At 35.3% G+C, this 23,759-nt stretch overlaps 1 protein-coding gene across 6 annotated transcripts in view; it reads right to left on the reverse strand.

The window, feature by feature from the left end:
* Nucleotides 1-23,759, reverse strand: part of Cdkal1 (CDKAL1 threonylcarbamoyladenosine tRNA methylthiotransferase) — a 615,415-nt gene that overhangs the window by 161,817 nt on the left and 429,839 nt on the right. For all 6 annotated transcript variants that reach the window (XR_012450736.1, XM_074082797.1, XM_074082798.1 and 3 more), the window contains one exon: nt 19,309-19,489. Coding sequence is in view for 5 of the 6 variants with exons in the window: in XM_074082797.1 (XP_073938898.1) it covers nt 19,309-19,489 (181 nt within the window). In the remaining variant the exon portion in view is untranslated. The remainder of the gene's footprint in view (nt 1-19,308; nt 19,490-23,759) is intronic.

Genomic DNA, 23,759 nt, shown 5'->3' on the forward strand with positions numbered 1-23,759 from the left:
CTAAATAATAAGTGATATTTCTCATTCTTCCTTTTCCTCTTTTCTTCTCCTCCTCTTCGTCTTATTTTTTTTGTGTGGTGCTAAAGATTAAATCCAGGGCCTTGGGCAAGTGCTCTACCACTGAGCTACATTTCCAGCCCTTCCCTTTAATCTTGAAGAAGTTTCCTTCAAAGCTTTCTGGCCTGCTCTGATTTGGTCTGCCTGCTTTCAAGGTCTAAGATTTTGTCACTTCTCATCTGTGTGAAGTCCCTTGTATTTAACTTCCTTCCTGCCTTCCTTCCTCCTTCCCTCCTTTCCTTCCTCCCGCCTTCCTTCCCTTCCTTCCTTCATCTCCCCCCTCCCTACCTCCCTCCTCCCTCTCCTTCCTTCTTTTCACAGCACTGAGGTTTGAACTGAGGTTTGAACTCAGTGCCTCATGCTTGCTAGGCAGGGTTTCTTACTGCTTGAGCCACTCTGCCAGCCCCTCTTAATATCTTCGTTTTTAGTTTACTGTCTTAACGGTGCCCAGAATCTCCTTAAAAGGTGCCTAAGAAGTGAGTATTCCGAAATCTGATTGCTGGGCATAAAATTCTAGGATGGAAAGCATTTTTCATCAGAATAGAGAAGAAATTACTTCTTTGCTCTCTGGGTGCTGCTAAGAAGTTTGAAGCCATTCTTATTCCTGACCCTTTGAATGTGGCCTGTTCTTCTATCTTGGTTTAGGTCAATTGTGGATTCATAATGCTGGGTCAAGGGTGACGACATAGCAGTTCATGTCCTTTAGTCATTGCAAATGCCCTTGAATTTTTTCATTATTTCTCGCTCATTCTTTTTGGAATCTGTGTTTGAATGTTGGATCCTTCCCCTTGGACTGTCCCTTATTTTTCCTTTTCTTCCTATTTTCTATCTCAGTTATTTTAATTTTTCTACGTTTTGATATTTCCTCTACTTCATTTCCCAACTCTAGGATATTTCTTTTGTTACCATGTTTTAAATTTCTAACAATTCTCTTTTGTACTCTGAATCAATCTTTCATTTTATTCCTCTCTCTCTTTTGTTTTTTGTTTTTTTCCTTTTTAGTGGTAACTCAGGGCTTTGGCTTGCAAAGCAGATGCTCTAGCACTTGAGCCACATCTCCAGTCCCTTTTGCTCTGGTTATTTTGGAGGTGTGTGTCTTGTGAACTACTTGCCTGGGCTGGCCTCAAACTGCACTCCTCCCCATCTCAGCCTCCCAAGCAGCTAAGATTACAGGTGTGAGCCAATGGTACCTGGCTGAATCTTTCTTTTTAAATGGTACCTTGATTTTGTTTTATGGATTAAATAACTTCTCTCATTTGTCTGACAACACTACCAATAGTTCTTCCATTCAAGTTTTTTTCTTCTTGCAGAATTCTGTTTCTACTTTTTTCCTTCCACTCCATTCTTGGCTTTGGTTTTATTCTTCATGTCAGTTAGTGGTTGTTCCTCAGATGCCTGGTTATCCTTGATTGCTACTCATGTTTAAGAGTAAGGAAAAAAAGTTAATTGAAAGTTCTGAGGCTGTGATTTGCACTTGTCTAATAAGGCTCACTACAGGGTGATCTGGCTGGACTGTTTAATTCTGGAACCTCTGATGTCGCATTTCTAAGTATTAGACTGGCCAGCTTTCCCAAAGACACTCCTATAAACTCTTGCCAGGAAGCAGAGGCATGCATGACTGACAATATTCTAAGTGCTGAACAAGACAATATTCAATATCCATATACTGACCAAATTCCCCTTGCTCTTAACTACACGCAGTATCCTTCTGTCCAAAAAGTTTCTATTTTCCCCTCAGAGAACAAGCTACCAGCCTTCAGCTGGGAGAGGTGAGAGGATGTCACCTGGAAGCTTGAACTGGGGGGAAAAGGGGAAGAAAGTAATCTAACTGCTTCTTAGTTTTTAAATAATCTTTCTCAGTTTAGTATCTCGTTATCCCTTCCGTCCTTGATCATTTAAATAATCTGTAGTGCATAACTGTCCCACAGTCTCTAAGGTAGATTGGTTCCATGACCCCATCCCCAAGGACACCAAAAACTGGAGATGCTCAAGTACCTTCTATAAAGTGGTATAACAGGTGCATATAACCTACACAGATCTTTCTGTGCACATTAAATCATCTCTAGATCGTTTATGTAACCTAATGTATGTGCTATGTCGATCACTGTATTATTTAGGGAACAATGATAAGAAAAAATGTCTGTATGTTCAATACTGATGCATTTATTTCCCTAGTTTGATGTAGGTGTGAAACCCATGGATATGAAGGGCCAACTAGATATCAAATTGCTTCTTAGTTTGGTTTTTCATTTTTCCCCACTGCTATGTTAGCATTCGGGTTTCTCCAGATGAGCAATGGCAGTTTCCAAGTGCTTACCTGCTTTATCCAGCTATCATAACTTTGTTGTTGTTGCTTCTTTTACTCTCGTTACTCTCATGGATTAATAATACATGCAATAAAATTCTCTAAACTGCAGTTTTAGCAGGATTTATGACAGAATTAAATTAGATCTCTCTTCATCTTTTCTTCCAAATCTTAAAATTGTACTTATTCTTTGAAGCATTTTTAGTACACTTAAAAAAAAAAGAATCCCTTCATTCACATATACATATATGGAATCTATGAATTTGTTTTGGAAATAATCAGGTTTATACTGATTATTAACAAAGTAACTGACAGTCTAACACTGTGTATAATGGACATATGAAAAAATGAGTAAGTCTGGGATAAGACTAAAAATTATATATATATATATATAACTTGTTTGCCTAGAGACTGAAGAATAAATAATTCCATAACCTATAAGGATCAGTAAAGGACATTATGACAATGGAATTGTTATTTTTGTGCTTATTTTCACAATGAACTGGAACTTATATGAGGAATTCGTTCTCTACCTCTTTATATTAGTAAATAATAAGTTCAAACCAAGCAGAAAGTCTTTTGAGAGGATGCTTTGTGAATTCACAGATACCAAAGGTTCAGAGGCAAGGCAGTAAAGGAATGTAAGATTCATGGACAGCATTTTGACTCCAACAGTATGAGGCTGACATTAATTCATACCCAGAAAGATTCAGTGATGAATCTCACAGTATTTCAGGAGAAACAGTTCACTCATAACCTATGAATTTCCCCTTAAAACTAAAAATTTATCATCCATGAATTCACCTAGCTTTTCTAAGCCCACATAGGCTTTTGATTTGTACAATTTTTGAGGATGGACGTTCTACATGTATTACCTGCCAAGTAAATAAGCAGGTATATCAGTGAAATAAGTGTTGGCCCACCCAATGCTGGTGGCATGGCATACTACATTTAAGTGAACTTATTTTTTTAAATACAGGCTCAGGATTAAAGACTGTCAGAAATAAGATTTAGAATAGGTTAAAACTAAAATGAAAAACCTCTCAGAATATATAACTATGAGGAATTCAAGAGATCATAAAACTGAAAGTGTAAACCAAACCACTGAAGATTTTTAAGTTTTCAAGGCCTTTTACTTTTCTTTCTTCTGTCAGACATTTGGGATTAAATGCTCGTATTTCAAGAAAAGAGAACTATGCAGTAGAGAAACCAGACAATACTTTTAAGCAAGTGATTATATTTATTATCAGTAACAAGGGGCAAAAGCATATCATATACCTTCAAATATGATGTTCTGAGGAGGATCTAATACCATTTTTATTTAGTTTAATAGGCCAAAACATTTAACCTGAATCTAACCATGAGAACAACTCAAACCCAAAGTGAGGGACATTCCATGAAACAACTGTAAGCATTCATTTTTAAAAATTTTAATTATCATTAAAGAAAAAGAAAAGCTTAGGAACCATCTAGATTAAAGGGGACAACAGTAACATGACAAAATGCAACTCATGATCCTGGACTGATTACTGCATCAGAAAAGTAACTGCTATAGGCACTATCAAAATTCCTGACATCCTGGGATGTGAACTGAGGCTTAGATAAAAGTATTAGAATCAATGTTAAATTTCCTGAATGTGATAACAATTTTGTAGCTACACAAAATCCTCAACGAGGAAATGTACACTAATTATTAAAGAGTAAAGGGGATGTTTGTGATCTATACTGAAATTGTTCAGGGGAAAAATATCTGTGATTATTTCTGTTTGTCCTCTCTTGAGAAAGAGAGAGAGAGAGAGAGAGAGAGAGAGAGAGAGAGAGAGAGAGAGAGAGAGAGAAAGAGTACAAACACAGCAAAATGTTAAAAAAAAATCTAATGAATCTTAGTAAAGGGTATAATGAAAGACTTTGTACTGTTCTTACAACTTTCCTGTAAGTCTAAAATAATTTTTAAGAGTTTAAAAAAATGTCTAAGGCATATAAATATAAAATCATTGCCCTAATAGTAAAGCATTTTGAAAGTCAATACCTTTTAATGAAAATGTTCTAAAATTATTTTGATTTTCTGGAATGAAATATTTGTTTTGCTGTTTTAACATCAAGGAACAATAAGTCAGAAAGAATAGAGTCTCAGTCTCAGGCTTTTCACTTAATCACTCTGTAACCTGGGGCAAATTTACTTAACTTCTCTGAGCCTCTGCAAAGTGGTTGCAAACAAGAAATATTAGATATCAGGCAGAAGGACTTACAGGAAACAAAATAAATGAAAAACCTAGACTATGTTTGTTTCTGGCACACAGTAACATTCAAACATCTAACATTTTCTGACATTTTACACAGCATTTCTCTGAAGACATTTTACTATGAATGGCCAAAATAAACGATCAGGACATTCCTCTTAGATTATAAGATCTCAAATGGAACATAATTAGTAGATTATATTTTTGTCCATTTGAATGCTTAACTGCTCACATTTGATTAGTTTGTCCTTAATTATGAAATAAACAAAGCTCCAAGGGGGAAGTATTAGAAATGTGTTTCATGTTAGATTATCAAATATATTCTGTTGACCTGCATAAACACTTAATATCAGTTCTAACACATGGAGCTACACTTATAAGTCTCTTGGAAAATTACAGATAGGAAGTTATTAATGAGACATAGTTACCACTGAAAAAAATACAAGAAAAAAAAATAAAAAATAGCATTGTAAGTAACTTACCTTGAAAAGTTACTTCAAAGAGTCTACTCACTTCTAAAGTTATTATTAAGGTAATAAAATGGCTTCAAATTGAATATTACAATTTTAATAAATCAAATTCATATAAGAGGTATAAAGGAATTATGCACATCCTTGTAAATTTTTTGAAACTTGTATAAAACAAGGTATGTAATCACCACTAGAAAAAAGTTGGAGTGAAATATAATAAAGATGACTTTCCAAAGGATAGAATTTACATTCTTTATATAATATAAATTTATTCTGTCTTTTTAAATCCTAATACCCACCTCGAAAAAAACCCTGTTATCATGTATATTATTACTTTTCTGGGAACTGAGGTTTTGTTTGTTTTAAATGATTTCCTATAAGCTCCCCCACAAAGCAAAAATTAAGAAGTCATGGTTCTCAAAGTATATTTGACATTTCATTACTTAAAGTTGCATCATTTTAGAAAACCTGAGATGCTGATTCCCAAGACCAACGTGGATTCCCAAGTAGCCGTCCCTGGTTTGTTCTTGCAATGATTTATAATTAATAGGACAAGCATATGACATGGATTTTACTATTAAGATATTTGAGGTTTTTTCTTCTTATCTTTACCATCCTGAATAAAACCCAGACCCCCAAAAACATGGCTGTCCTGGAGTTGGTCTGCACCTGCATAGCATGAGTCCTATTCTGTGAGTCTGACTACATGGATCAGATTTATACTATAACGGAATTCAGTTCAGTCTTGTGGGCTGTATCAGCCCAACCTAACCAACAGCCTCCATTCCTGGAGAGCAATTCCTTCTTAGAAACAGCATTTCTCCTTTCATGAACTCTTGAAAGATACCATTTCAATCTACTCTAGATTAATCTTATTTGTTAAACTCTCACATTTCATGTTCAAGACGGACAAAAGTGCTTGTAGTACTGACAAGACCAAGGTGTTATCATAGCTGGCTATGGCCTTCTTCGCAGCTGAGGCTTATCAACAGTTTTTTTATTTTCAGTCGACAGTGCTCCAAACATTATCATTACTTCCTTTCCTTTAGTTTTTGAGTGTGAGTGGATAAAAGGAAGTGCTCAATTTAAGGATAAAAAAAAATTGAAAAGAAAGACAATTACAGATCTAGTTTCTTCAAACCTTCCCAGATCCAGATAGGTTTCTACCGGTTCAAACACACACACACACACACACACACACACACACACACAAAACTGGTAAGCTTATCTTATGGTGTTTATAATCACAGAGACACAAAGAAAGATGAAGAGGCTAAAGGAAAAAGACAATTCTATAAATGCCAAATAGAAACAGGTTGGGAGAGAGAAAATCAAGTGGGGAAAGGGATAGGGAAGAGACAGGAGACTGTCCAGGTTGCCATTTCTACTTCAGAATAGAAAAAGTCTAGCTCTGGTCCAGGAAACAATCTCATGACCATTAGGAAGAAGAATGGCAACAGCACCAGCTGGGCCAAAAGGCAGAAACAATTTGTATTCTTTTAAATTTTAGGGACTGCTCAGGGTTCCTTATAAAATGTTCTGGTCTACCAATATTTACTCCGTGAATCTGGAGGGACAAAAAAACCAGTTAAGTGATCTTCTGTAAAGCTGAGTTAATATTCTTCACAGAACACAGAATAATGTTGATGACATGTAGCTAAGTCCAGGATTTAGGATTACTAAATCCAAAAGAAGAATGTTTATCCATCGTCTAGGAACAAGTTCCAGAGATCCCTTAAATCCACTTACTAAATTGTTTCCAAACCTGTTCTTGCAAAATCTCCAAAATTGTTCTTTCTGAGTACTTTGTCCCTCTCTGCTTCTTTCTCCTCAGTGCATCCAGAATGAGCTTTTTAAAACAAACACACGAGCACTCCTAGTTGGTAGCTCCCTAATGCCCTCAGGACAGGTTAAAAAGTATTTACATGGCTTATAAGGCCATCTTTAAGCCTTGCCTATCTCTTGACTCATTTGCTGACAACTGTCTATTACTGAATATTCCTTTCTACCTCACCAAAAAACAAACAACAGTCACACACCTTACGGCCCAAACAGAATGAGTTTTATGCTCATTAAATGTTCTTTGGTCTCTTCACATGCTGCTCCTAACTGGTAAGTTTTCTTTCTCTCTTACACAGGCATCCTCAACTTCTTATGGTCAATGACATCTCAACCTACAGAATTCAACGTTATAGCATTTGTGAGTTCAGCAGGCACTGAGTTCCTGCTATGTATGCAGGTATTACGCTAGGTGCATGTTGATAGGAAGATTGCCTCCAAATTTCTCAAAACCTAGAGGTACACAATGACCATCCACTGTGACAAGGGATGTAGTATAAATAAGCACAGAACCTTATGGGAATACAGAGGAGGAGGACAGTAGGATGGAATGGCCAGTGAAGGATATCTGATTCCTTAAATGATTAGTGTAAATGATCTGAGCTCTCCTCCCCACCTTGTCCCTGCCATGCAAAAGGATGACTAGGGAATGTGAAGCAAAAGGAGGACTAGGGAATGTGAAGCAGAAGGAGGACTAGGGAATGTGAAGCAGAAGGAGGACTAGGGAATGTGAAGCAGAAGGAGGACTAGGGAATGTGAAGCAGAAGGAGGACTAGGGAATGTGAAGCAGAAGGAGGACTAGGGAATGTGAAGCAGAAGGAGGACTAGGGAATGGGAAGCAAAAGGAGGACTAGGGAATGTGAAGCAGAAGGAGGACTAGGGAATGTGAAGCAGAGTAGAAGGAGAGGGAATATGCTGGCTGTGGACAGATAATGTAGGAACACAAAGTGTACTGGAAGGAGTGGAAGACAGGCAGGAGCTATCTGTGTGACCTTGGGCAAGTTCTCTCACTATACTAAGCCTCAACTTCCTGATGTGTTGTGAGAATGGAATTAGGTAACACATACAAAGTGTTATGTCATTATTATGATCAGTCCTAACAATCACTCTGTCTGCAGGCTAGCATCTACCCAAGTGTTCACAGATGTAGGAATGATTGTGTGGCATCTAGTAGCACATCAAAACAGAGCTGAAAGTTCAATTAATGTCTCTAAAAGCTAGCAGCCCCATATTTGGCAGACAAGTTTCCTGCTACTGTAGCAATAAATTAACATAAATTTAGTTATACATAAATTTAGTATTTATTAATTTACAGGGCCCCACCATGTAGCCCAGACTGGCCTCAAACTTGAAATCCTCCTGCCTCAAGCCTTTCCACTGGTGGAATTACAGGGGTGCACCACCAAACCCAGCTTAAACTTAAAAAATAATTTATTTTCTTAAAAAATAATTTATTTTCTTCCAGCTTTAGAGGTAAGAAATCTGAAATGAGCCTTGTGGGATAAAATCAAGGTTTCTTGCAACACTATGCTCCTTCTAGAGGCTAGGGGGAGAAGGTATTCTGGTCTTTAGTTCATGTACTCTTTCTTGATGTTCAAAACATGTATTGGTTGGACCTGGATTTCTCTCCTCACATCTCCTCTCTCTAAGTTTGAACCTTCTACCCATTATAAGGATCCTTGTGACTACACTAAGCCCACCAAGAAAATCCAAGATAATGTCCCTATTGCAAGAGTTTTAAATTTTTAACCAACATTCCACGACTGGGTATGTATCAAATGGAAGAAGCTGGTATGTCAAAGAGATACCTGTACTCTCATGTTCATTGCAGCCCTATTCACATTAGTGAAAATATGGAATCAACCTAGATGCCCTTCAATGGATGAATGGATAAAGAACTTGTTAAATATGATATATAAGCTAAAATTAGTCTCAGAAGAATGGGGTGAGCCAGGCATGGCAGTGCACACCTGTAATCCAAGCACTTGGGAAGATAACTAGTTTAAAGTCAGCTTAGATTATACAGTGAGATTCTACATAAAAAACAAACAAACAAAAACCCTAAACCTTCAAAAAGTAGAATGTAGAATAACGGTCACTACAGATTATGGGGGCACAGGTAGGACAGACAAAGGATGGTTAATGGGAACAAGGGTACAACTGGATAGCAGGAATAACTTCTCATGTTCTATACACAGCAAGGGAACTAGAGTTCATAACGTTTAGTCACTAGTAGAAAAGACTGTGAATGTTTCCAACACTAAGAAGTGATAAATGCCCGTTACCCTGATCAGATCAATACACACTGTATGCATGTATGGGAATACTGCAGTATAAGATAAATGAGTACAATCGTTATGTACTAATTAAACAATTTAAAAAATATATCTTAAAAAACTTCATCTTATCTGCAAAGTCATTTTTACTTTGTAAGCTAACATAGTCACATGTTTTAGAAGGATGTGGACATTTTGGGGAGTCAGTTATTGTGCCTACCATAGTCAGTGTCACTGCTGCCATTTGAGCCCTCTTAAGCAACTAACTTCATAGTTATGTTTTAATATTCCTAGCTTATATTCCAGAATAAATTGATCAACTGATTATGCACAGTCATAAGATTCATAATAAATAGAAAGTGAAATAACAGTAGATGGAGGTCACATATTTAAGGCAGTCATTTAGAAAAAGAAAGCACATAAACTTCCCATTTACAAGTGAAATGGTGAACTCGAAACCATATGACAGAGTCAAATGTTATTAAGCATTTCAAGGGGACCTGGAGACACTTAAGTTCAATTTTCCACTTGTTAAATGAGTATCATCTGCATAAAAACCCTAGCAAGGAAGGAGGCACCCAGCATCTCTTTGATTCTAATATAGCTCATACTTTCTTACTGTATTATGGAGCCATAATGAAAACCTCTGCTTAGGTGATCTGCTAAAATCCAAATACAACAAAATATGGACAGGGTACAAACTCTATCAAAGTGAAAGTAAAAGAGAAATGACATGTCCTGAAAAAGGTAGCCTAAAAGAGCAACTGAAAGGTGACAAATACAACTCGTTCAAAGATTGCAAACATAATCAAACGAACAGATCTTGAGAAAAGGGGCTCCCTAGAGCAATGATTGGGAACCTGAAATAAAATGTTCTTAACAACCCAGAGAATAAAGTCTCATGAAAATATTTTTGTTCCTTTCTCCAAACAAAGACATTTAATTTGAAAATCTGAGACTGTGTAGATAATGTAATTATGTTATCAAGTAGGCTAAAAGCATTACAATTATTTTCGTAAGGCAACTTGATATTCTCTAAAATACTGAATTGTTAAACATTAAGATCATATTCAGAAACAACAAGATTTAAAAACATTTAGAGAAAGCAACAGAGCTCTTTCATATACTATGGGGTTTGCTTGTTGGGTGTGCACGTGCTTTAAATAAAGTATGTCCTGGTCTCACAGGCAGTAAGATTTGGAAGAGCCAAAATCTGAAAATTGAACAAGATTCTGCATATGATTTAAGAACATTTTTTATTCCCTATGTATTCCAAATAGTCACCTTGCCTTGGTTTAAACACCTACAGCAAAAAAATGTACCCATCCACATGGGCAATTTTAGCAAATCTGCTATGGGCAATTTTAGCAAATCTGCTGCTTTCTACCTCAAGGATGTCCCTCCAGCCCTCTCTGCACAAACACTCCTTCAGGGTTGAGGCAGTAAGTGTCTGTGGGGGCCTCTTTATCTTAAGAGTAAAAATTCTAAAAACTTCAGGTAAGTGAACTATGATTTTTTTTACACTGCCATATATTTACAGACATTACTAAGATGAATAAACAGGTGGATTTAATACCACAATTTCACAATGTAAACCAATGTGAATATTCTAACAGTCAGCCATTCTCCCTACCTAAGGTTTACTTACTCATTTTTTTTTTCCATTTCTGGTCCTCTTACAATAAAAATCACATCACAATTTCATTAGTTTCATCAAAGTTTTCTAAAAAGTAAAGTCTGAAATTGACAGTTAAGGATCAAAAGTTTTTTTAAACTTTTCTAGGTGGACTAAGCAGTGCAGCCATAACTCAAAAATACTATTAGAGCTTTTTAGGATGAATAAAGACTAATGAAGGAAGACTTAATGGAACAGAAAATATAAACATGCAAATCTGACCTTTAATCTAAAAGTCCAAGGTCACTCTAATTTGGCTTAGGTGATTTCACTATTAAATCTCTTATATATAAATAATCTTACAAAAGCAAAGGAAAAATAAATTTTAGTTCATCCTGTTCATGAAAATATGTATTTTCATTATTAATTTAACAGTGTTTTTTTTTTTTAGAATGCAATAAATGACTGGCAAAGAATTTATCACTTGCCTTATGCAAAGGCAAAATGAGATTGACCAGTATTTTATCCATTCAGTGATTTACATGATGAAATATACATAATTTAGTTCACTTATCAGAGCTGTACTATAATACACTGAAATTTGTGTATATTAATGCTAGTATGTATATAAAAGTATTTATGGAGAAAGGGGAGAGTATATTGAAATTCATTTTATATCACAAGGGATAAAATACATCTAAGAAAATAGTCTATCTTTACTGAGTCATTCTAAAAACAGAAGAGAAAGCCATTATTTGAAAGCAACTGGTACTGTGCTCTTCTTCCAATGATAAGTTATATTCTACCTTCATTGTTGATGTTTTGGGCAGGGAAACGAAAAATAAATCAGAGTAAAAATAATAATTATCAATGGATAATAGAATTGTATTTTAATGGATTATAGTTGCATAAGTAATTTCATAAACTACCTGAGACAGGCAGAGCAAACAGTTATTCATTTTTGGTAAATTTTGGAGATGTAAGAAACTCAAAGTCCATTATATATCCTCTCTGCGGATCTCTAAAGTGTCATCATCATTGCTTAGATCTTTTTCTTTAAGTTTCTGAAATTTATAAAGATAAAACTCCATGCAACAACAGTTTTACTTGGAGCATAACTACAGAAATATGTAATAGTATTGTGGATTGAATCATATCCCCCTCCACACACACAAAAAAAGTTATGTTGAAATTCTAATCCTTAGAACCTCAGAATGTGACCTTATTTAGAAATACTGTTGCTATAGATAAAACAAACATGAAGAGTAGGAAGGCCCCTAATCCCATAGGACAGGTGGTTTTTGTAAGACGACAGTTATGGGAAGACAGATACACAGGGACACCTTGTGACAATGAAGGCAGGGGGTGCAGTTACACAGTTGTAAGGTAAGGAACAGCTCAGATGGCCAGCAAATCAGCAGAAACTAAAAGGAGGCAAGGAAGGATTCTTCTACATAGTTCAGAGGGAGCAGGGGTTGCTTTTGTGCCCCCAGCCCCCAAAGAGTGAGGAAAAAAAACTCCTGCTTTCGTTAGCCCCCTACTTTGTGGTATTTTGTCACCCAGAAACTTTAGAAAACTGAGACAAATGTGTGTAATGACAAGACAGCCCCATGAGGGGGTGAACAGAGAGGAGGATCTGAAAATACTGGCTCTTTAAGAACAAAATACTGAGAACCAAGAGTGATAAATAAAACAACATGGAGGAAGGGAATATAATAGAAGGAGTGAACACATTCTGTGTACACTGTCCACATCTATGGAATTATCACAGTAAACTCACCTTGTACTATTAATGCATGCTAAAATTAAGAAATAGATTGTCAATAAATAAACAAATACAATGTCACAAAAAAGAACAACCCTCAACCTAAGGCTACTGTCTCAGACTGGAGTGCAACGGGAAATTGATACTTTTTCCAACAAGTGCTAAATAATAAACAAAAGCCTCTGCCTCAATAGAATGATAAAACAAGCCACAGACAGGAAGAAAATACTTGCATAACACCCATCTAATAAAGGCTTGCTGTCCAAAATATACAAAGAACTCTTAAAACTCAACAAGAACAAAACACATAGACCTAAAAAGTCACCTCACCCACAGAAATACACAAGTGGCAGAGAAGTATAAGACAAGATACCCAACATGACGTGTCGCAGGTCCTCAGCGGAATGCAAGTGAAAGCACTGCGTGGTGGAGGCGGAGCTCAGCGGGGACCTGGGTGTGTTCTTTAGCACCGGATAAACAAACCAAACCAAACCCCACCGCAAGCAAGATGGAACCTGCAGTGACATGCCGTTACACAGAATTACAATGGTCTAGATCCCGACACTAACAGTGCCAGATGCTGGCAAGGACATGAAGTAACAGCACCGCTAAGGCACTGAAAGGGTAATGCAAAACGCTAAGCCGCTTTGGGAGATAGCACGGCAGCCCCTTACTAAACGTACCTTACCATACAATTCAGCAACCGTGCTCTGGTATTTATCCAAATGAGCTGAAAATTTATGTCCGCATACAAACCTGCACACAGATGTTTGGAGCAGCTTTACTCATAATTGCCAAAACTTGGAAGCAACCAAGATGTCCCTTAGGAGTTGAAAGGATAAATAAACTGTGGTACGTCTAGATATTATTCAGCACTGAATATTCAGTGCTAAAATAAATGAGCTATCAAGCTGTGAGACTAGGAGGAATCTTAAATGGATGCTACTAAGTGACACAAACCAATCTGAAGAGGCTGCATACTGAGTTTCCAAATCTACAACATTCAGGAAAAGGTAATACTATGGAGATGGTAAAAAGATCAGTGGTTGTCCAGGGACAGAGGAGGGAGGGGTGAAAAAACACAATGCAGAGGACTTTTTAGAACAATGAAACTAAAATATTCTGATGATATTACAGTGGTGGATGTATGTCATCACACATTTGTTAAAACTCATAGAATATATACCAGCAAGAGTGAACCCTGATGTAAACTATAGACTCTGGGTGAGTGGTATGTCAATGTACATTCACTGGCTGTAACAAATGCACTACTTGTATTTGTGATGGGGGAGGCTATGCACATATAAGGACAGGAAATGTAAGGCAATCCTATGTAATTCCCGCTCATTTTTGCTACCAACTTAGAACTGCATTGAAAAAAATATTTAAAAAACTAATTCTGCTATGCCAGGATTCAGTGACTGAAGTTTAAAAATATAAGGAAGATGCTAAGGGACTATGTTTAGAAACTAAAAGACAAAAAAAAGCACTTGAAAGCTGATTTTATGTAATGAGGTCTGCTGCTGTTAAGGCAAACCAGCTTGTATTAGACCAATGGTCTAGCCAAAAATAATTAGGTAAGGTGAATGAAATTTATAATATGTGTTATTTGAATACCAAGAAGTTATCAGAGTAGTGAGGACCCGAAGGACCACCATTCCACAGAGAACGGGAAGGAGAGCTCAATATTTGGAATCACTCTTCCCTTCTAGGTATTTTTCAATTTGGAAGTAAATGGTGGGAGGCTGAGTTGCTGGGCAAAAGCTAAGGAGCTGAGGAGCTAGAGTCTGATGCATTCTCATGAGTCTGGGGAGGCAAAAACCAGAGCAGGAAACCAACTCTGAAGAAAAGATTCGCATCTCAGATGGGACCCAAAAGAGCCATGCTGGTGGTGTGTTAGATCTGGCTTATACCAGTTCCTGAAAGCTAGTTTTGTACATTTCTTTATAATTCCAAGGTCAGTGATGTCACATAGCTTAAAAATGGCAACAGTGGAAGTATTTACACCATGAAAACTGACAAATGCTACCAATTAGACAACTACCTTGATGTGACCATGAAAGTTATGACCACACCACTGGCTGCATTCAGAAAGTAAGATCAAACCAAAAATAAACTAATCATTGGAAAGACTAAAAACCTATTTAAAAAATCAACCTCAGGTTTAAATGATCAGTCTTTATCTTCTGGCAAAAGCAGAATTATATCCTGACTGGAGGAGAATGGAATGCAGTCCATTACTATACGGGATATTTTGTTGTTGCTTAGTTTTTATGAATAATGATCATCACTCAATAAAAAGTTACCAGGCACATAGAAATGAAATCAAGAAGACAAAAATTAAGAGAACAAAACAAAACAAGATAGACAACTGAAACAAACCAATATTAGATACAGAGAAAATTCTGAGTAGACTTTAAGATAACTGAGTGAAGTCTTCAAAAAGTACAAAAGAAAATATGAAGAATTAATTTAATTAGGATATTGGAATCTAATAATCAAATTGTAATTCTAGAAGTAAAAAGTAAATTGACTAAAATTACAAAATCCATAGATAGGTCTGAAAGCAAATTAAAAACAGATGAAACAGGATTAGTAAATTAGAACAGTGCTTTAAGACTATGAGCTCGCAGGTATGTGGGGCCTGAGAGTTTGCATTTCTAGCAGTCTGCTACAGTTCAAATCTTGAATGTCTCCAAAGGCTGATATGTTGAAGGCTTGGTCCCCAGCCTGTGGTGCTACTTGGGAGATGGTGGAACCTTTAGAGGAGGTAGGGCCTAGCAGAAGGAAGTAGAACACTGGGAGTGTCTTTGAAGGCGATATTGGACCTTGGCTTCTTTTTTCTCTCTTTTGCTTCTTGGTTCCTCCATTATTCATTCCTGCCATGAAATACTATCTTGTCACAGGCCCAAAAGCAATGGGGACAATTAGCCATGAACTGGAACCCCTAAAACCATGAGCCAAAGCAAATCTTTCATCCCAGGTACTTTCTTGTAGCAACAAAAAGCTGAGTGACACATTGCCTCATGGGTGAAAACCAGTGCTCAGACATGACCCAATGCTATTGCTGCTGTGAACTCAGGGACAACTATCTATCAGGGACGAGTAACTAGGAACCAGGTAAAGAGATAAAAATACAAAGAGGACAAAGACTGTATCAAGCTTGTATAAGTGAAATTCCAGGAGAGATGAGAGACTGGGGAACAGAAGAAACATCTGAAGAGAATGGCTGGTTTCTAAGCCTTATGAAAGAGACCAAGGTACAGAGTGAAAGAGCGCCAAGAACCCTAAGCAGGATAAATACAAGAAAAGTACTTAAGCAGGGTGCTAAGATGGAGAAGGGATCTCCTCATGAAGATCTGTGATGGAGTTTTTGTCGAAAGAAGTCTATTTCAGTGGGAAAGACTGGGAAGACCCACAAAATTCCTGAAACACACATAAAACAAACAATCTCTGAGAAAATCAGGGATAGAAAGGAACTAACTCCCAAACTATTATATATAACTTTTACACTTAACGGTAAAATTCCGAAAACTCTTCCCTTGAGTTTGTGAAGGAGACAAAGATGATGAGTTCTGTTTATTAATGTAGTGGAAATTATGGCCAGTAATAATATGAAAAAAAAAGAAAGCTATGAAGACTGGAAAGGAAAAGAAAATTGAACGCATAGAAAATGTGAAGAACACTCCAGAAAAGCTATTATAATTGGAGACTTAGATGAATGAAGGTAAATATACTTTAATCAATCATATTTCTCAACAGCAATAATAAAATTGAAAATAAATATTTTTAATAGTAGCAAAGAGAATACATACAGGGATAAATTCAATACTTTAAATGACAAGTAAGATTTGTGTACAGAAAGCTATAAAACGTAACTGATACAAGTTGGAGAAGACCAAAATTAATGAAAAGATATCTTTAAGATAGAAAACTTGCCATTATTCCAACATTAATTGCCCTGAAAATGATCAATAGAACCATTGCCATCTTAATTAAAACACCAGAAGGAATTTTGGTAACACTTGACAAAGTTAGCAAAGCAAAGGAGCAAGATAAATAGAACAATTCCTAAGAAAAAACAGTTGAAATATTTATATAGTCATGACCAAAACTTATTATAAAGTTACAGTAATTAACCTTGCATATGTGGAAAGATTAACAAACCCACCAAAGGAACAGAATAACACTCCAGGAAAGGCCCGCATGTGTACAAGCACTTGGTTTACTACAAAGGTGATCAATCACAACAGTGAGGAAAGAATGAGATCTTCAAAAAATAACAGGTTTCAAATGGACAGACTGAAAAAACCTTGACCTCTCCCACCTCCCAAACATACCTCACACCTCAAATAAAAATGAGTTCTAGTGCAACTAGAGATCTAAAGGCAAAAGGCACACTGATATAATTTTTAGAATAGTTCATTAAGAGGTATCTTCAGGATGATGTGGAGAAGGTAAACATTTCTTAAGTGGGACACAAAAAGCACTGACATAGAAAGGTAAATATTGATAAGTTGTACTATACTAAAATTCAGAATGTCTAGTCTTCAAAAAGCACCAGGAGGAGAATGAAAACACAGGTCATAGGATGGAAGAATATATTTAAATTATTATGACCTACAAAGATTTGTATCTATAACACACACACAACTCCTGTAAATCATGGGGTGGGAAACAAATCACACTGCTAAGCCAACAGATAAATGGCAAAAGATCTGGAAAGTATATGGATCTTCTAGCATATACTTTCTAGCTGTTGGGATTGTAAATTCGTTCAACTTTTTGGGAAACCTATTTGACAGTATCTAGTGGATAATTTCCTATGAGCCAGCAATTACACTCTTCGCTGAACATAGCAGAAACATAAAGAACAAAAGATAAAAACAAGAATGTCGACAACTCTATCAGTTGCACTACTAATACTAAGATGTTGAAAATAACTACTTCCCCTTTAATTGTAGAATGAAAAAATTATATATGCATGCTATGGAATAGTATAGAGCAATGAAAATGAATGAATTACAGCTACTTCTAAACACACACACTAGATTTACCAACATAATGGTAAACAAAACAAATGAACAAACCAAATTCAAACACTGAGAAACTCTCCCATTTACATCCAGTTTAAAAACAGGTCAAACTAATAGAGAGTTAGAATGAGGGAAAGGACAGAAAAGGGTAATAACCCATTTACAGCACAACAAGGGCCTCCACCATACTAAGAATGTTCCATTCATGGATCTGACTGGTTGTACATCTCAAAATTCCTTTCATAAAAGTGAACATTGACTACTGTAAATTATATGTAAGACTTATGTACAAAAAAACTATAAGCATTACCTTTATACAGGCATGTTATAGTTAAAAAACATTGTTGATAAAGAAGTAAAATTTAAAAACAGAATGAAGTATAACAGGAACAGATCAGTAGTTGCCAGGAGTTGGGGAAGAAAAGAGAAGATGGCTACAGAAGGGTAAGAAGGAGTCTTGGGTACTGATGGAACTGCCCCACACCTGGCTTCTGATACAACAGGTTCTACTACTACATGCATTATCAAAATTCACACAGCTGTACACTGAGATTGAATTACACTGTATGTAAACCATACCTCAATAATAAATGACTTGACCATATGAGAGTGAATTAATTTATTTTTATGTTTGTGGAAAGTTAATTATCTGTGCTATTTGCAATTTTCCTTGACTAAATGAGAAAGCAAATTAAATTTGCCTATTTGAAAAATATTTTCTTATCTTTGTAGCCACTAAAACTTGTGAAATTAACATTGAGAAAATCTGGGGGAAATAAAGACTGATATTCACTTTGTTTTTAATGAAATCATATGTCATTTTTGATATTCATATATAGCATACTAGACAAACAGTACTAAGCATTAGGTTATTCCTTTTTATATTTATTCCTATAATGTTTTTGAGTAAAAATAACAATAGTGCATACATTTTTGAGTTATTAGAAACAACAGAAAATTTCTACTTAATCTACACCTCTTTAAGGTGTAGATTCAGCCTATGAATCTAGAAGCTAAATATTGGTTTCCCTATTCAGCCTATGAATCTAGAAGCTAAATATTGGTTTGAGATTATTCATTTCTGGGGCATTCTAAGAAACAGTTTGCATTTATTGCATCTCAAACTTACATTTATTTTGAGTGCTATCATTCTAATATATCTATGAATGTGAAAGGATGAAAAGAAATTGAGGCTTATTGTGAATTTAGTACACACTTGGGATGGACAAATGGATGGATAGACAGAGATGATAAATGAACACTCATTAAAACCACTCTATGGAGAAGTAAAAAAACCTAGGGACTTTCAGTAAGTAACAAATTATGAAAAGTGTCTCTTAGGAAGCAAGGAAATAAGAAGCCTGTTTGCTCACAGATATTTATTTAGATTTCATTCATTTATTTGTTTTGCACTGAGCTGCACCCCCTACTCATGCTCATAAGAGCTTCAAATGCTGCATAATTTTGAGACATCCAAAGATCTATCATACTCATGCAAGTAAATCCTGGATAGTAGTTAAAATTTCACTCTTCAAAAGAAAAAAAGATATTTAGTTGCTTTTAGCTGCCTAAGGTCATTTAACTCTTCTAGGTTCCCTCCTCCCCACCCAAACTTGAAATTCTCTCTAAATTCTTATAACTTAAGGGTTACTACATTTTTATAGCTACTGGCACAAACTTATACATTACAAGACAAATATCTTACCACTTGTGCTGGAACCTGTTCCATTTTTGCAGCAGGAGTTCCTGGTCTTGGGTAAAACTGGTTAATAAAGAGGCTTGGGAACCTGTACTCTTCAACAAGTTTCACTGTTTCTTGAAAATCCTGCTCTGTTTCTCCAGGAAAACCACAGATAATATCTGTAGCAATGGTAATTCCAGGAACTCTAGAAAAACAGTAAGACAAAAATGTACAAAGTTGACAACACGCCATAATTATCTCCCTGACATTTTAAACAGCATGATTTTTTTAAAAATTACATTTTATTTTTAGGAAAGGCACACTTGCAAATAGTTTTTTAAAAGCCCCTAAAAATTAAAGGATTATAATGAAAAACAGTGGTTCCTGGCCATCCTCAGAGACGTCTTTTAAGATGTTTCTTTGTTCTCTCCTTTGTATTTAAAAATAGATGCTTTGCCTGCTATTTGTAGATTTGTTGATTTTTAGGAGCTATTTACTGATTTGCCTATTGCAGTAACTGAGGCCTTAGCTTTTAAAGTACTGTATCCTTCTTTTTGCAATGTAAAGTGTGTGAAGTTTCCAGTTCAGTTGATAGTACTTCCAGCGATAGAGTTGCAGAGATACTGTTTACTACAGGGTCAACTGCTATGCCCTCAAATTATATTTTACAAGATTTAATTTTTCCTAAGGTTAATAATTACCTCTTTGAAAATTTTTGCTTAATATTTTACATTCCGATGCTAATATTTTCTGAAAGTTCCATCAGACCTATCAAAAGCCAACACTATTTTCTAAGCATTCAAGTTTTATTTAATTTACCAGTTCATTTTTTCCCCTTTTCTGGAAATACCACTCCTACTTTCTTCAGCTATCTACTGTGTATACAATGAACCTGCTGCTATCCTTTAATGTTGTTCCTGGTCACTCTTTCTCTCTCTCTTTTTTTTTTTAAGTCTTGTTTTATTTATTTTATTTAATTTAATAAAATTAAATATAATAATTAATTTTTCTTTCTTAGGGACATGTCTCTTTTGAATGCTGAAAATACGGGATGGATCCTTGGCTTCTTCTTTCTTATTTTCCACTTATGTCTTTTAGTTCTATTTTCTGGAACAATTACTTGAACATATTTTTCAATCTTTTATTATAAATGAATTCAACATTATAGTTCAAATTTCCCACAACTCTTTCTCATTGTTTAATTTTCCTTTTCAAAGCATCCTGTTTCTGTTCTTAAGATGCAACATTGTTTCTTATTTATCTGATGATATTAAAAATTTTCCTCAAATTTTTTGATCACTGTATTTGTATCTATTTCCTCCAGATTTATACTTTGATCTCATTGATGGTTGAGACTTTTCATCAATGAACAGCAATTCTTGCTGCTCTTTCATATTTAAGAGCCCAAAACACTAAAAGCTTTTTAGCACAGGAGGGGTAGCAAGTTGAGTTTGTTTTTGATAGGCCAAAATGTGAGTGGCTTGGAAGTCATTTTCACTGTGGCCATTCAGTGTCTTTGAAGTATGATACAATGTCCTCTTGTATTTTAACAATGTAACAATAACAGAATGACAGTAACACTCAAATGTTTTGAACCATGAACAATAGGAAAAATATTTCAAATCATAAAACAAATACTTATATTGATTTTCCTGTCATCTAAATGCAGTTCTAGACAGATGAACCCAACAGTTTTGGGGTGTAAGAGAGAGCAAGGGATGTAAATGAGGAAAGTCAAATTACTGAGTTCCTAATACAAACAACTCAATAAAAACAACGGCCTTCCACACTTTGTGTACTACTTTGTGCATGTGTAAAAATATGACAAATTTATTTTAGAGAATATTTTGTTCCTGAAGCCTATTTTGTCTCATCTAATTGTTTATTTGGCTAAAATGTAATTGGCAAGGTAGATTCTAAGGACTAGAACTTTTCTCTGTGATGATAAACAGAAAAGAGACAATGATCATACAGAAAGATGAAATGGTATATTTGAAAAAAAATTAAAATTTTTTACTGTGACATAAACACATTTTTTCTTCTTTAAGGATAATCAATACTACATTTGAAAAGACTAAAAGTCATATGCTTCTACAGTAAGATGTACATTGAAAATTCATTTCTCTAGACTAAAGCACATGTGACAGAAAAATATTATAAGTGGATTTTCAATTAGCTAGTTTACACTTGTCTTTTAACTACACCTGGCCAAATAAAACCACAACAAAAACAAAACAGGTAACAGCAGATAATGACAGACAAGTCTATCTCCCCAAGAAAAAAAAGTTTTAAAAATGCTCTTAGAAACTGCCTGTGCAATTCCTACGTAAATAGAGACAATTGGTTATTGTCCTAATCTATGAATTGGAATGAATTTGGCAATAGATCATGGGGTATTCCCAAAGGAAAGCCCCTTGCTGAGTCCCCATCGTTCTGGACCCGTTGGTTTGGCTCAGTATGATGCAACACCTGCTTACTTTGGCCTTCAGGACCAGCAGGGAAAAAAAAGACAACCCTTTATAGGACTCATAAAGAACAGGATAATGAGTATGTGAGTGTATTTGATAACTGCCACATAAAATGGACTGAAATAACACAGGAGGGAACAGGCTATTAGGAATTAGTGACTTATACTATTCAATATTTAAAGTAGAAATAGTTTAATTGGTTTCAAACTCCGTAAGAATATATGCTGATTACTTATGTTTTTAAAGCAGAGACTATATCTTAACATTAGATGAGGCTCATCTATACATTATTTTTAAATATGCAAATGATGCTGCTTACATTCTTGAAAATAATTTGATCCCTTAGGTTAGACAACTAAAATCACATTTACACTGTTAATTTGCCTAGCAAACATTTCTTCTCGGTATGGGGAAATCAAAGAAGTTTGAAGAGGGAGGGGGCGGAGTGGGTGGTAAGGGAGGGGGTGGGGGCAGGGGGGAGAAATGAACCAAGCCTTGTATGCACATATGAATAATAAAAGAAAAAGAAGTTTGAAGTGGTACAAAGTCTGACTAAAGTGGCTAAGAGGAAATTATAAGGGGTGTAAAACAGAATATTAATCCAAATATTTAAGATGCTAATTCTGAGTAAGCAATGTTTTTAAGGTACTATGAATTTTTTTAAATGCTCAAATTTTTTAAATTATCATTTCCACAAATTTATTGAAGCTATGAGTACAATGCATGCAATCACTAAGTAGTATGTGGTCTTAAATTTTAAAAATGTTCTATATCTATGTTTTCATAATAGTTTTAAAAGATAATCCTAAAAGAAAGGTGAAAATAAAAATACTCCAGTAGTGTAAATAACAGGAAAAATTTGACCCATTATTTTTTCTGTCTTGTATTTACTGGCAAAATGGGTTTGTTAAATAACTTGGAAGCAAAGTAAGAATTATTCTCATTATGCATATGACCTTGTCAGAGCAGTGCTAGCCTTAGTTATGAAAATCTATGAGGAACATGGAATTAGAGGACTCATTATTTGCTAGCCCCAGACTGGGATTTAAGAAAACCCTAAATATTTTAAGAGTTAATTATTTTACCTTGAATACACACACACACACACACACACACACACACACACACACACACACATACCCCATACTTTGAACATGTGGAATACTTCTTAAAATGTATTTTAGTTCTTCTCAAGAATTTCACTTGCAATTTGGTGTTTTATTGGCAAAAACATGAAGGAGGGTGGTATTACTTTATTTTTTAAGTCAAGAAAATATGAGCCTCAATTCTACATGTGAAAAAATTAGTACTAATACATATGCTACTTATCTCAAAAGAAAATTAGAATCGCCAAAATTATTAGGCATAAACAAAACACATGAGTAAAAGAAACTTTTTTGTTTTAGTCCTATTGAGATTTATTTTAGAACAATTACTCTAAACTATTGGGAAAAGTAATTTGGAGGTAGGTAGGGGAGAAAAACATCTTGAATTGAATGAAAATGAAAACACAGCATATCTAAATATATGATTATATAGTTAAAGTAGTCCTTAGAAGGAATCTGTAGATTTAATATCTGTGTGAGAAAGATATAAAAGTCAGTAATCTCAACTTTCATTTCAAGACGCTAACAGAGAGGGGCAAACTGAACTCAAAGTAAAATAAAGAGGGGAAATAATAAAGTTAAGAGAAAAAAAATCAATGAAATAGAAAACAATAAGGAAAAATTCAAAGAAAGTAAAAGGTCCATCTTTGAAAAAAATTGATCAATTACTAAAGGACCAAATAGACAAAGAAAAAAGTCAAGTGATCAACTTCAGGCATGAAGAAGGGACATCACACTAGAGATGCTATCAGCATTGAGGACACTAAGAACAACTCTGTGGCAATAAATTCCCAACTTAAGGTGAAATTGATTATGAAAATGGACTCAAGAAGAAAATGTGAATATACTTTCATCTGTTGCCAAACTAATGAATGACAACATCTTGCCATCAAGACAGACA

This window comes from Castor canadensis, chromosome 8 (assembly GCF_047511655.1).
Source record: "Castor canadensis chromosome 8, mCasCan1.hap1v2, whole genome shotgun sequence".
Lineage (NCBI taxonomy): Eukaryota > Metazoa > Chordata > Mammalia > Rodentia > Castoridae > Castor > Castor canadensis.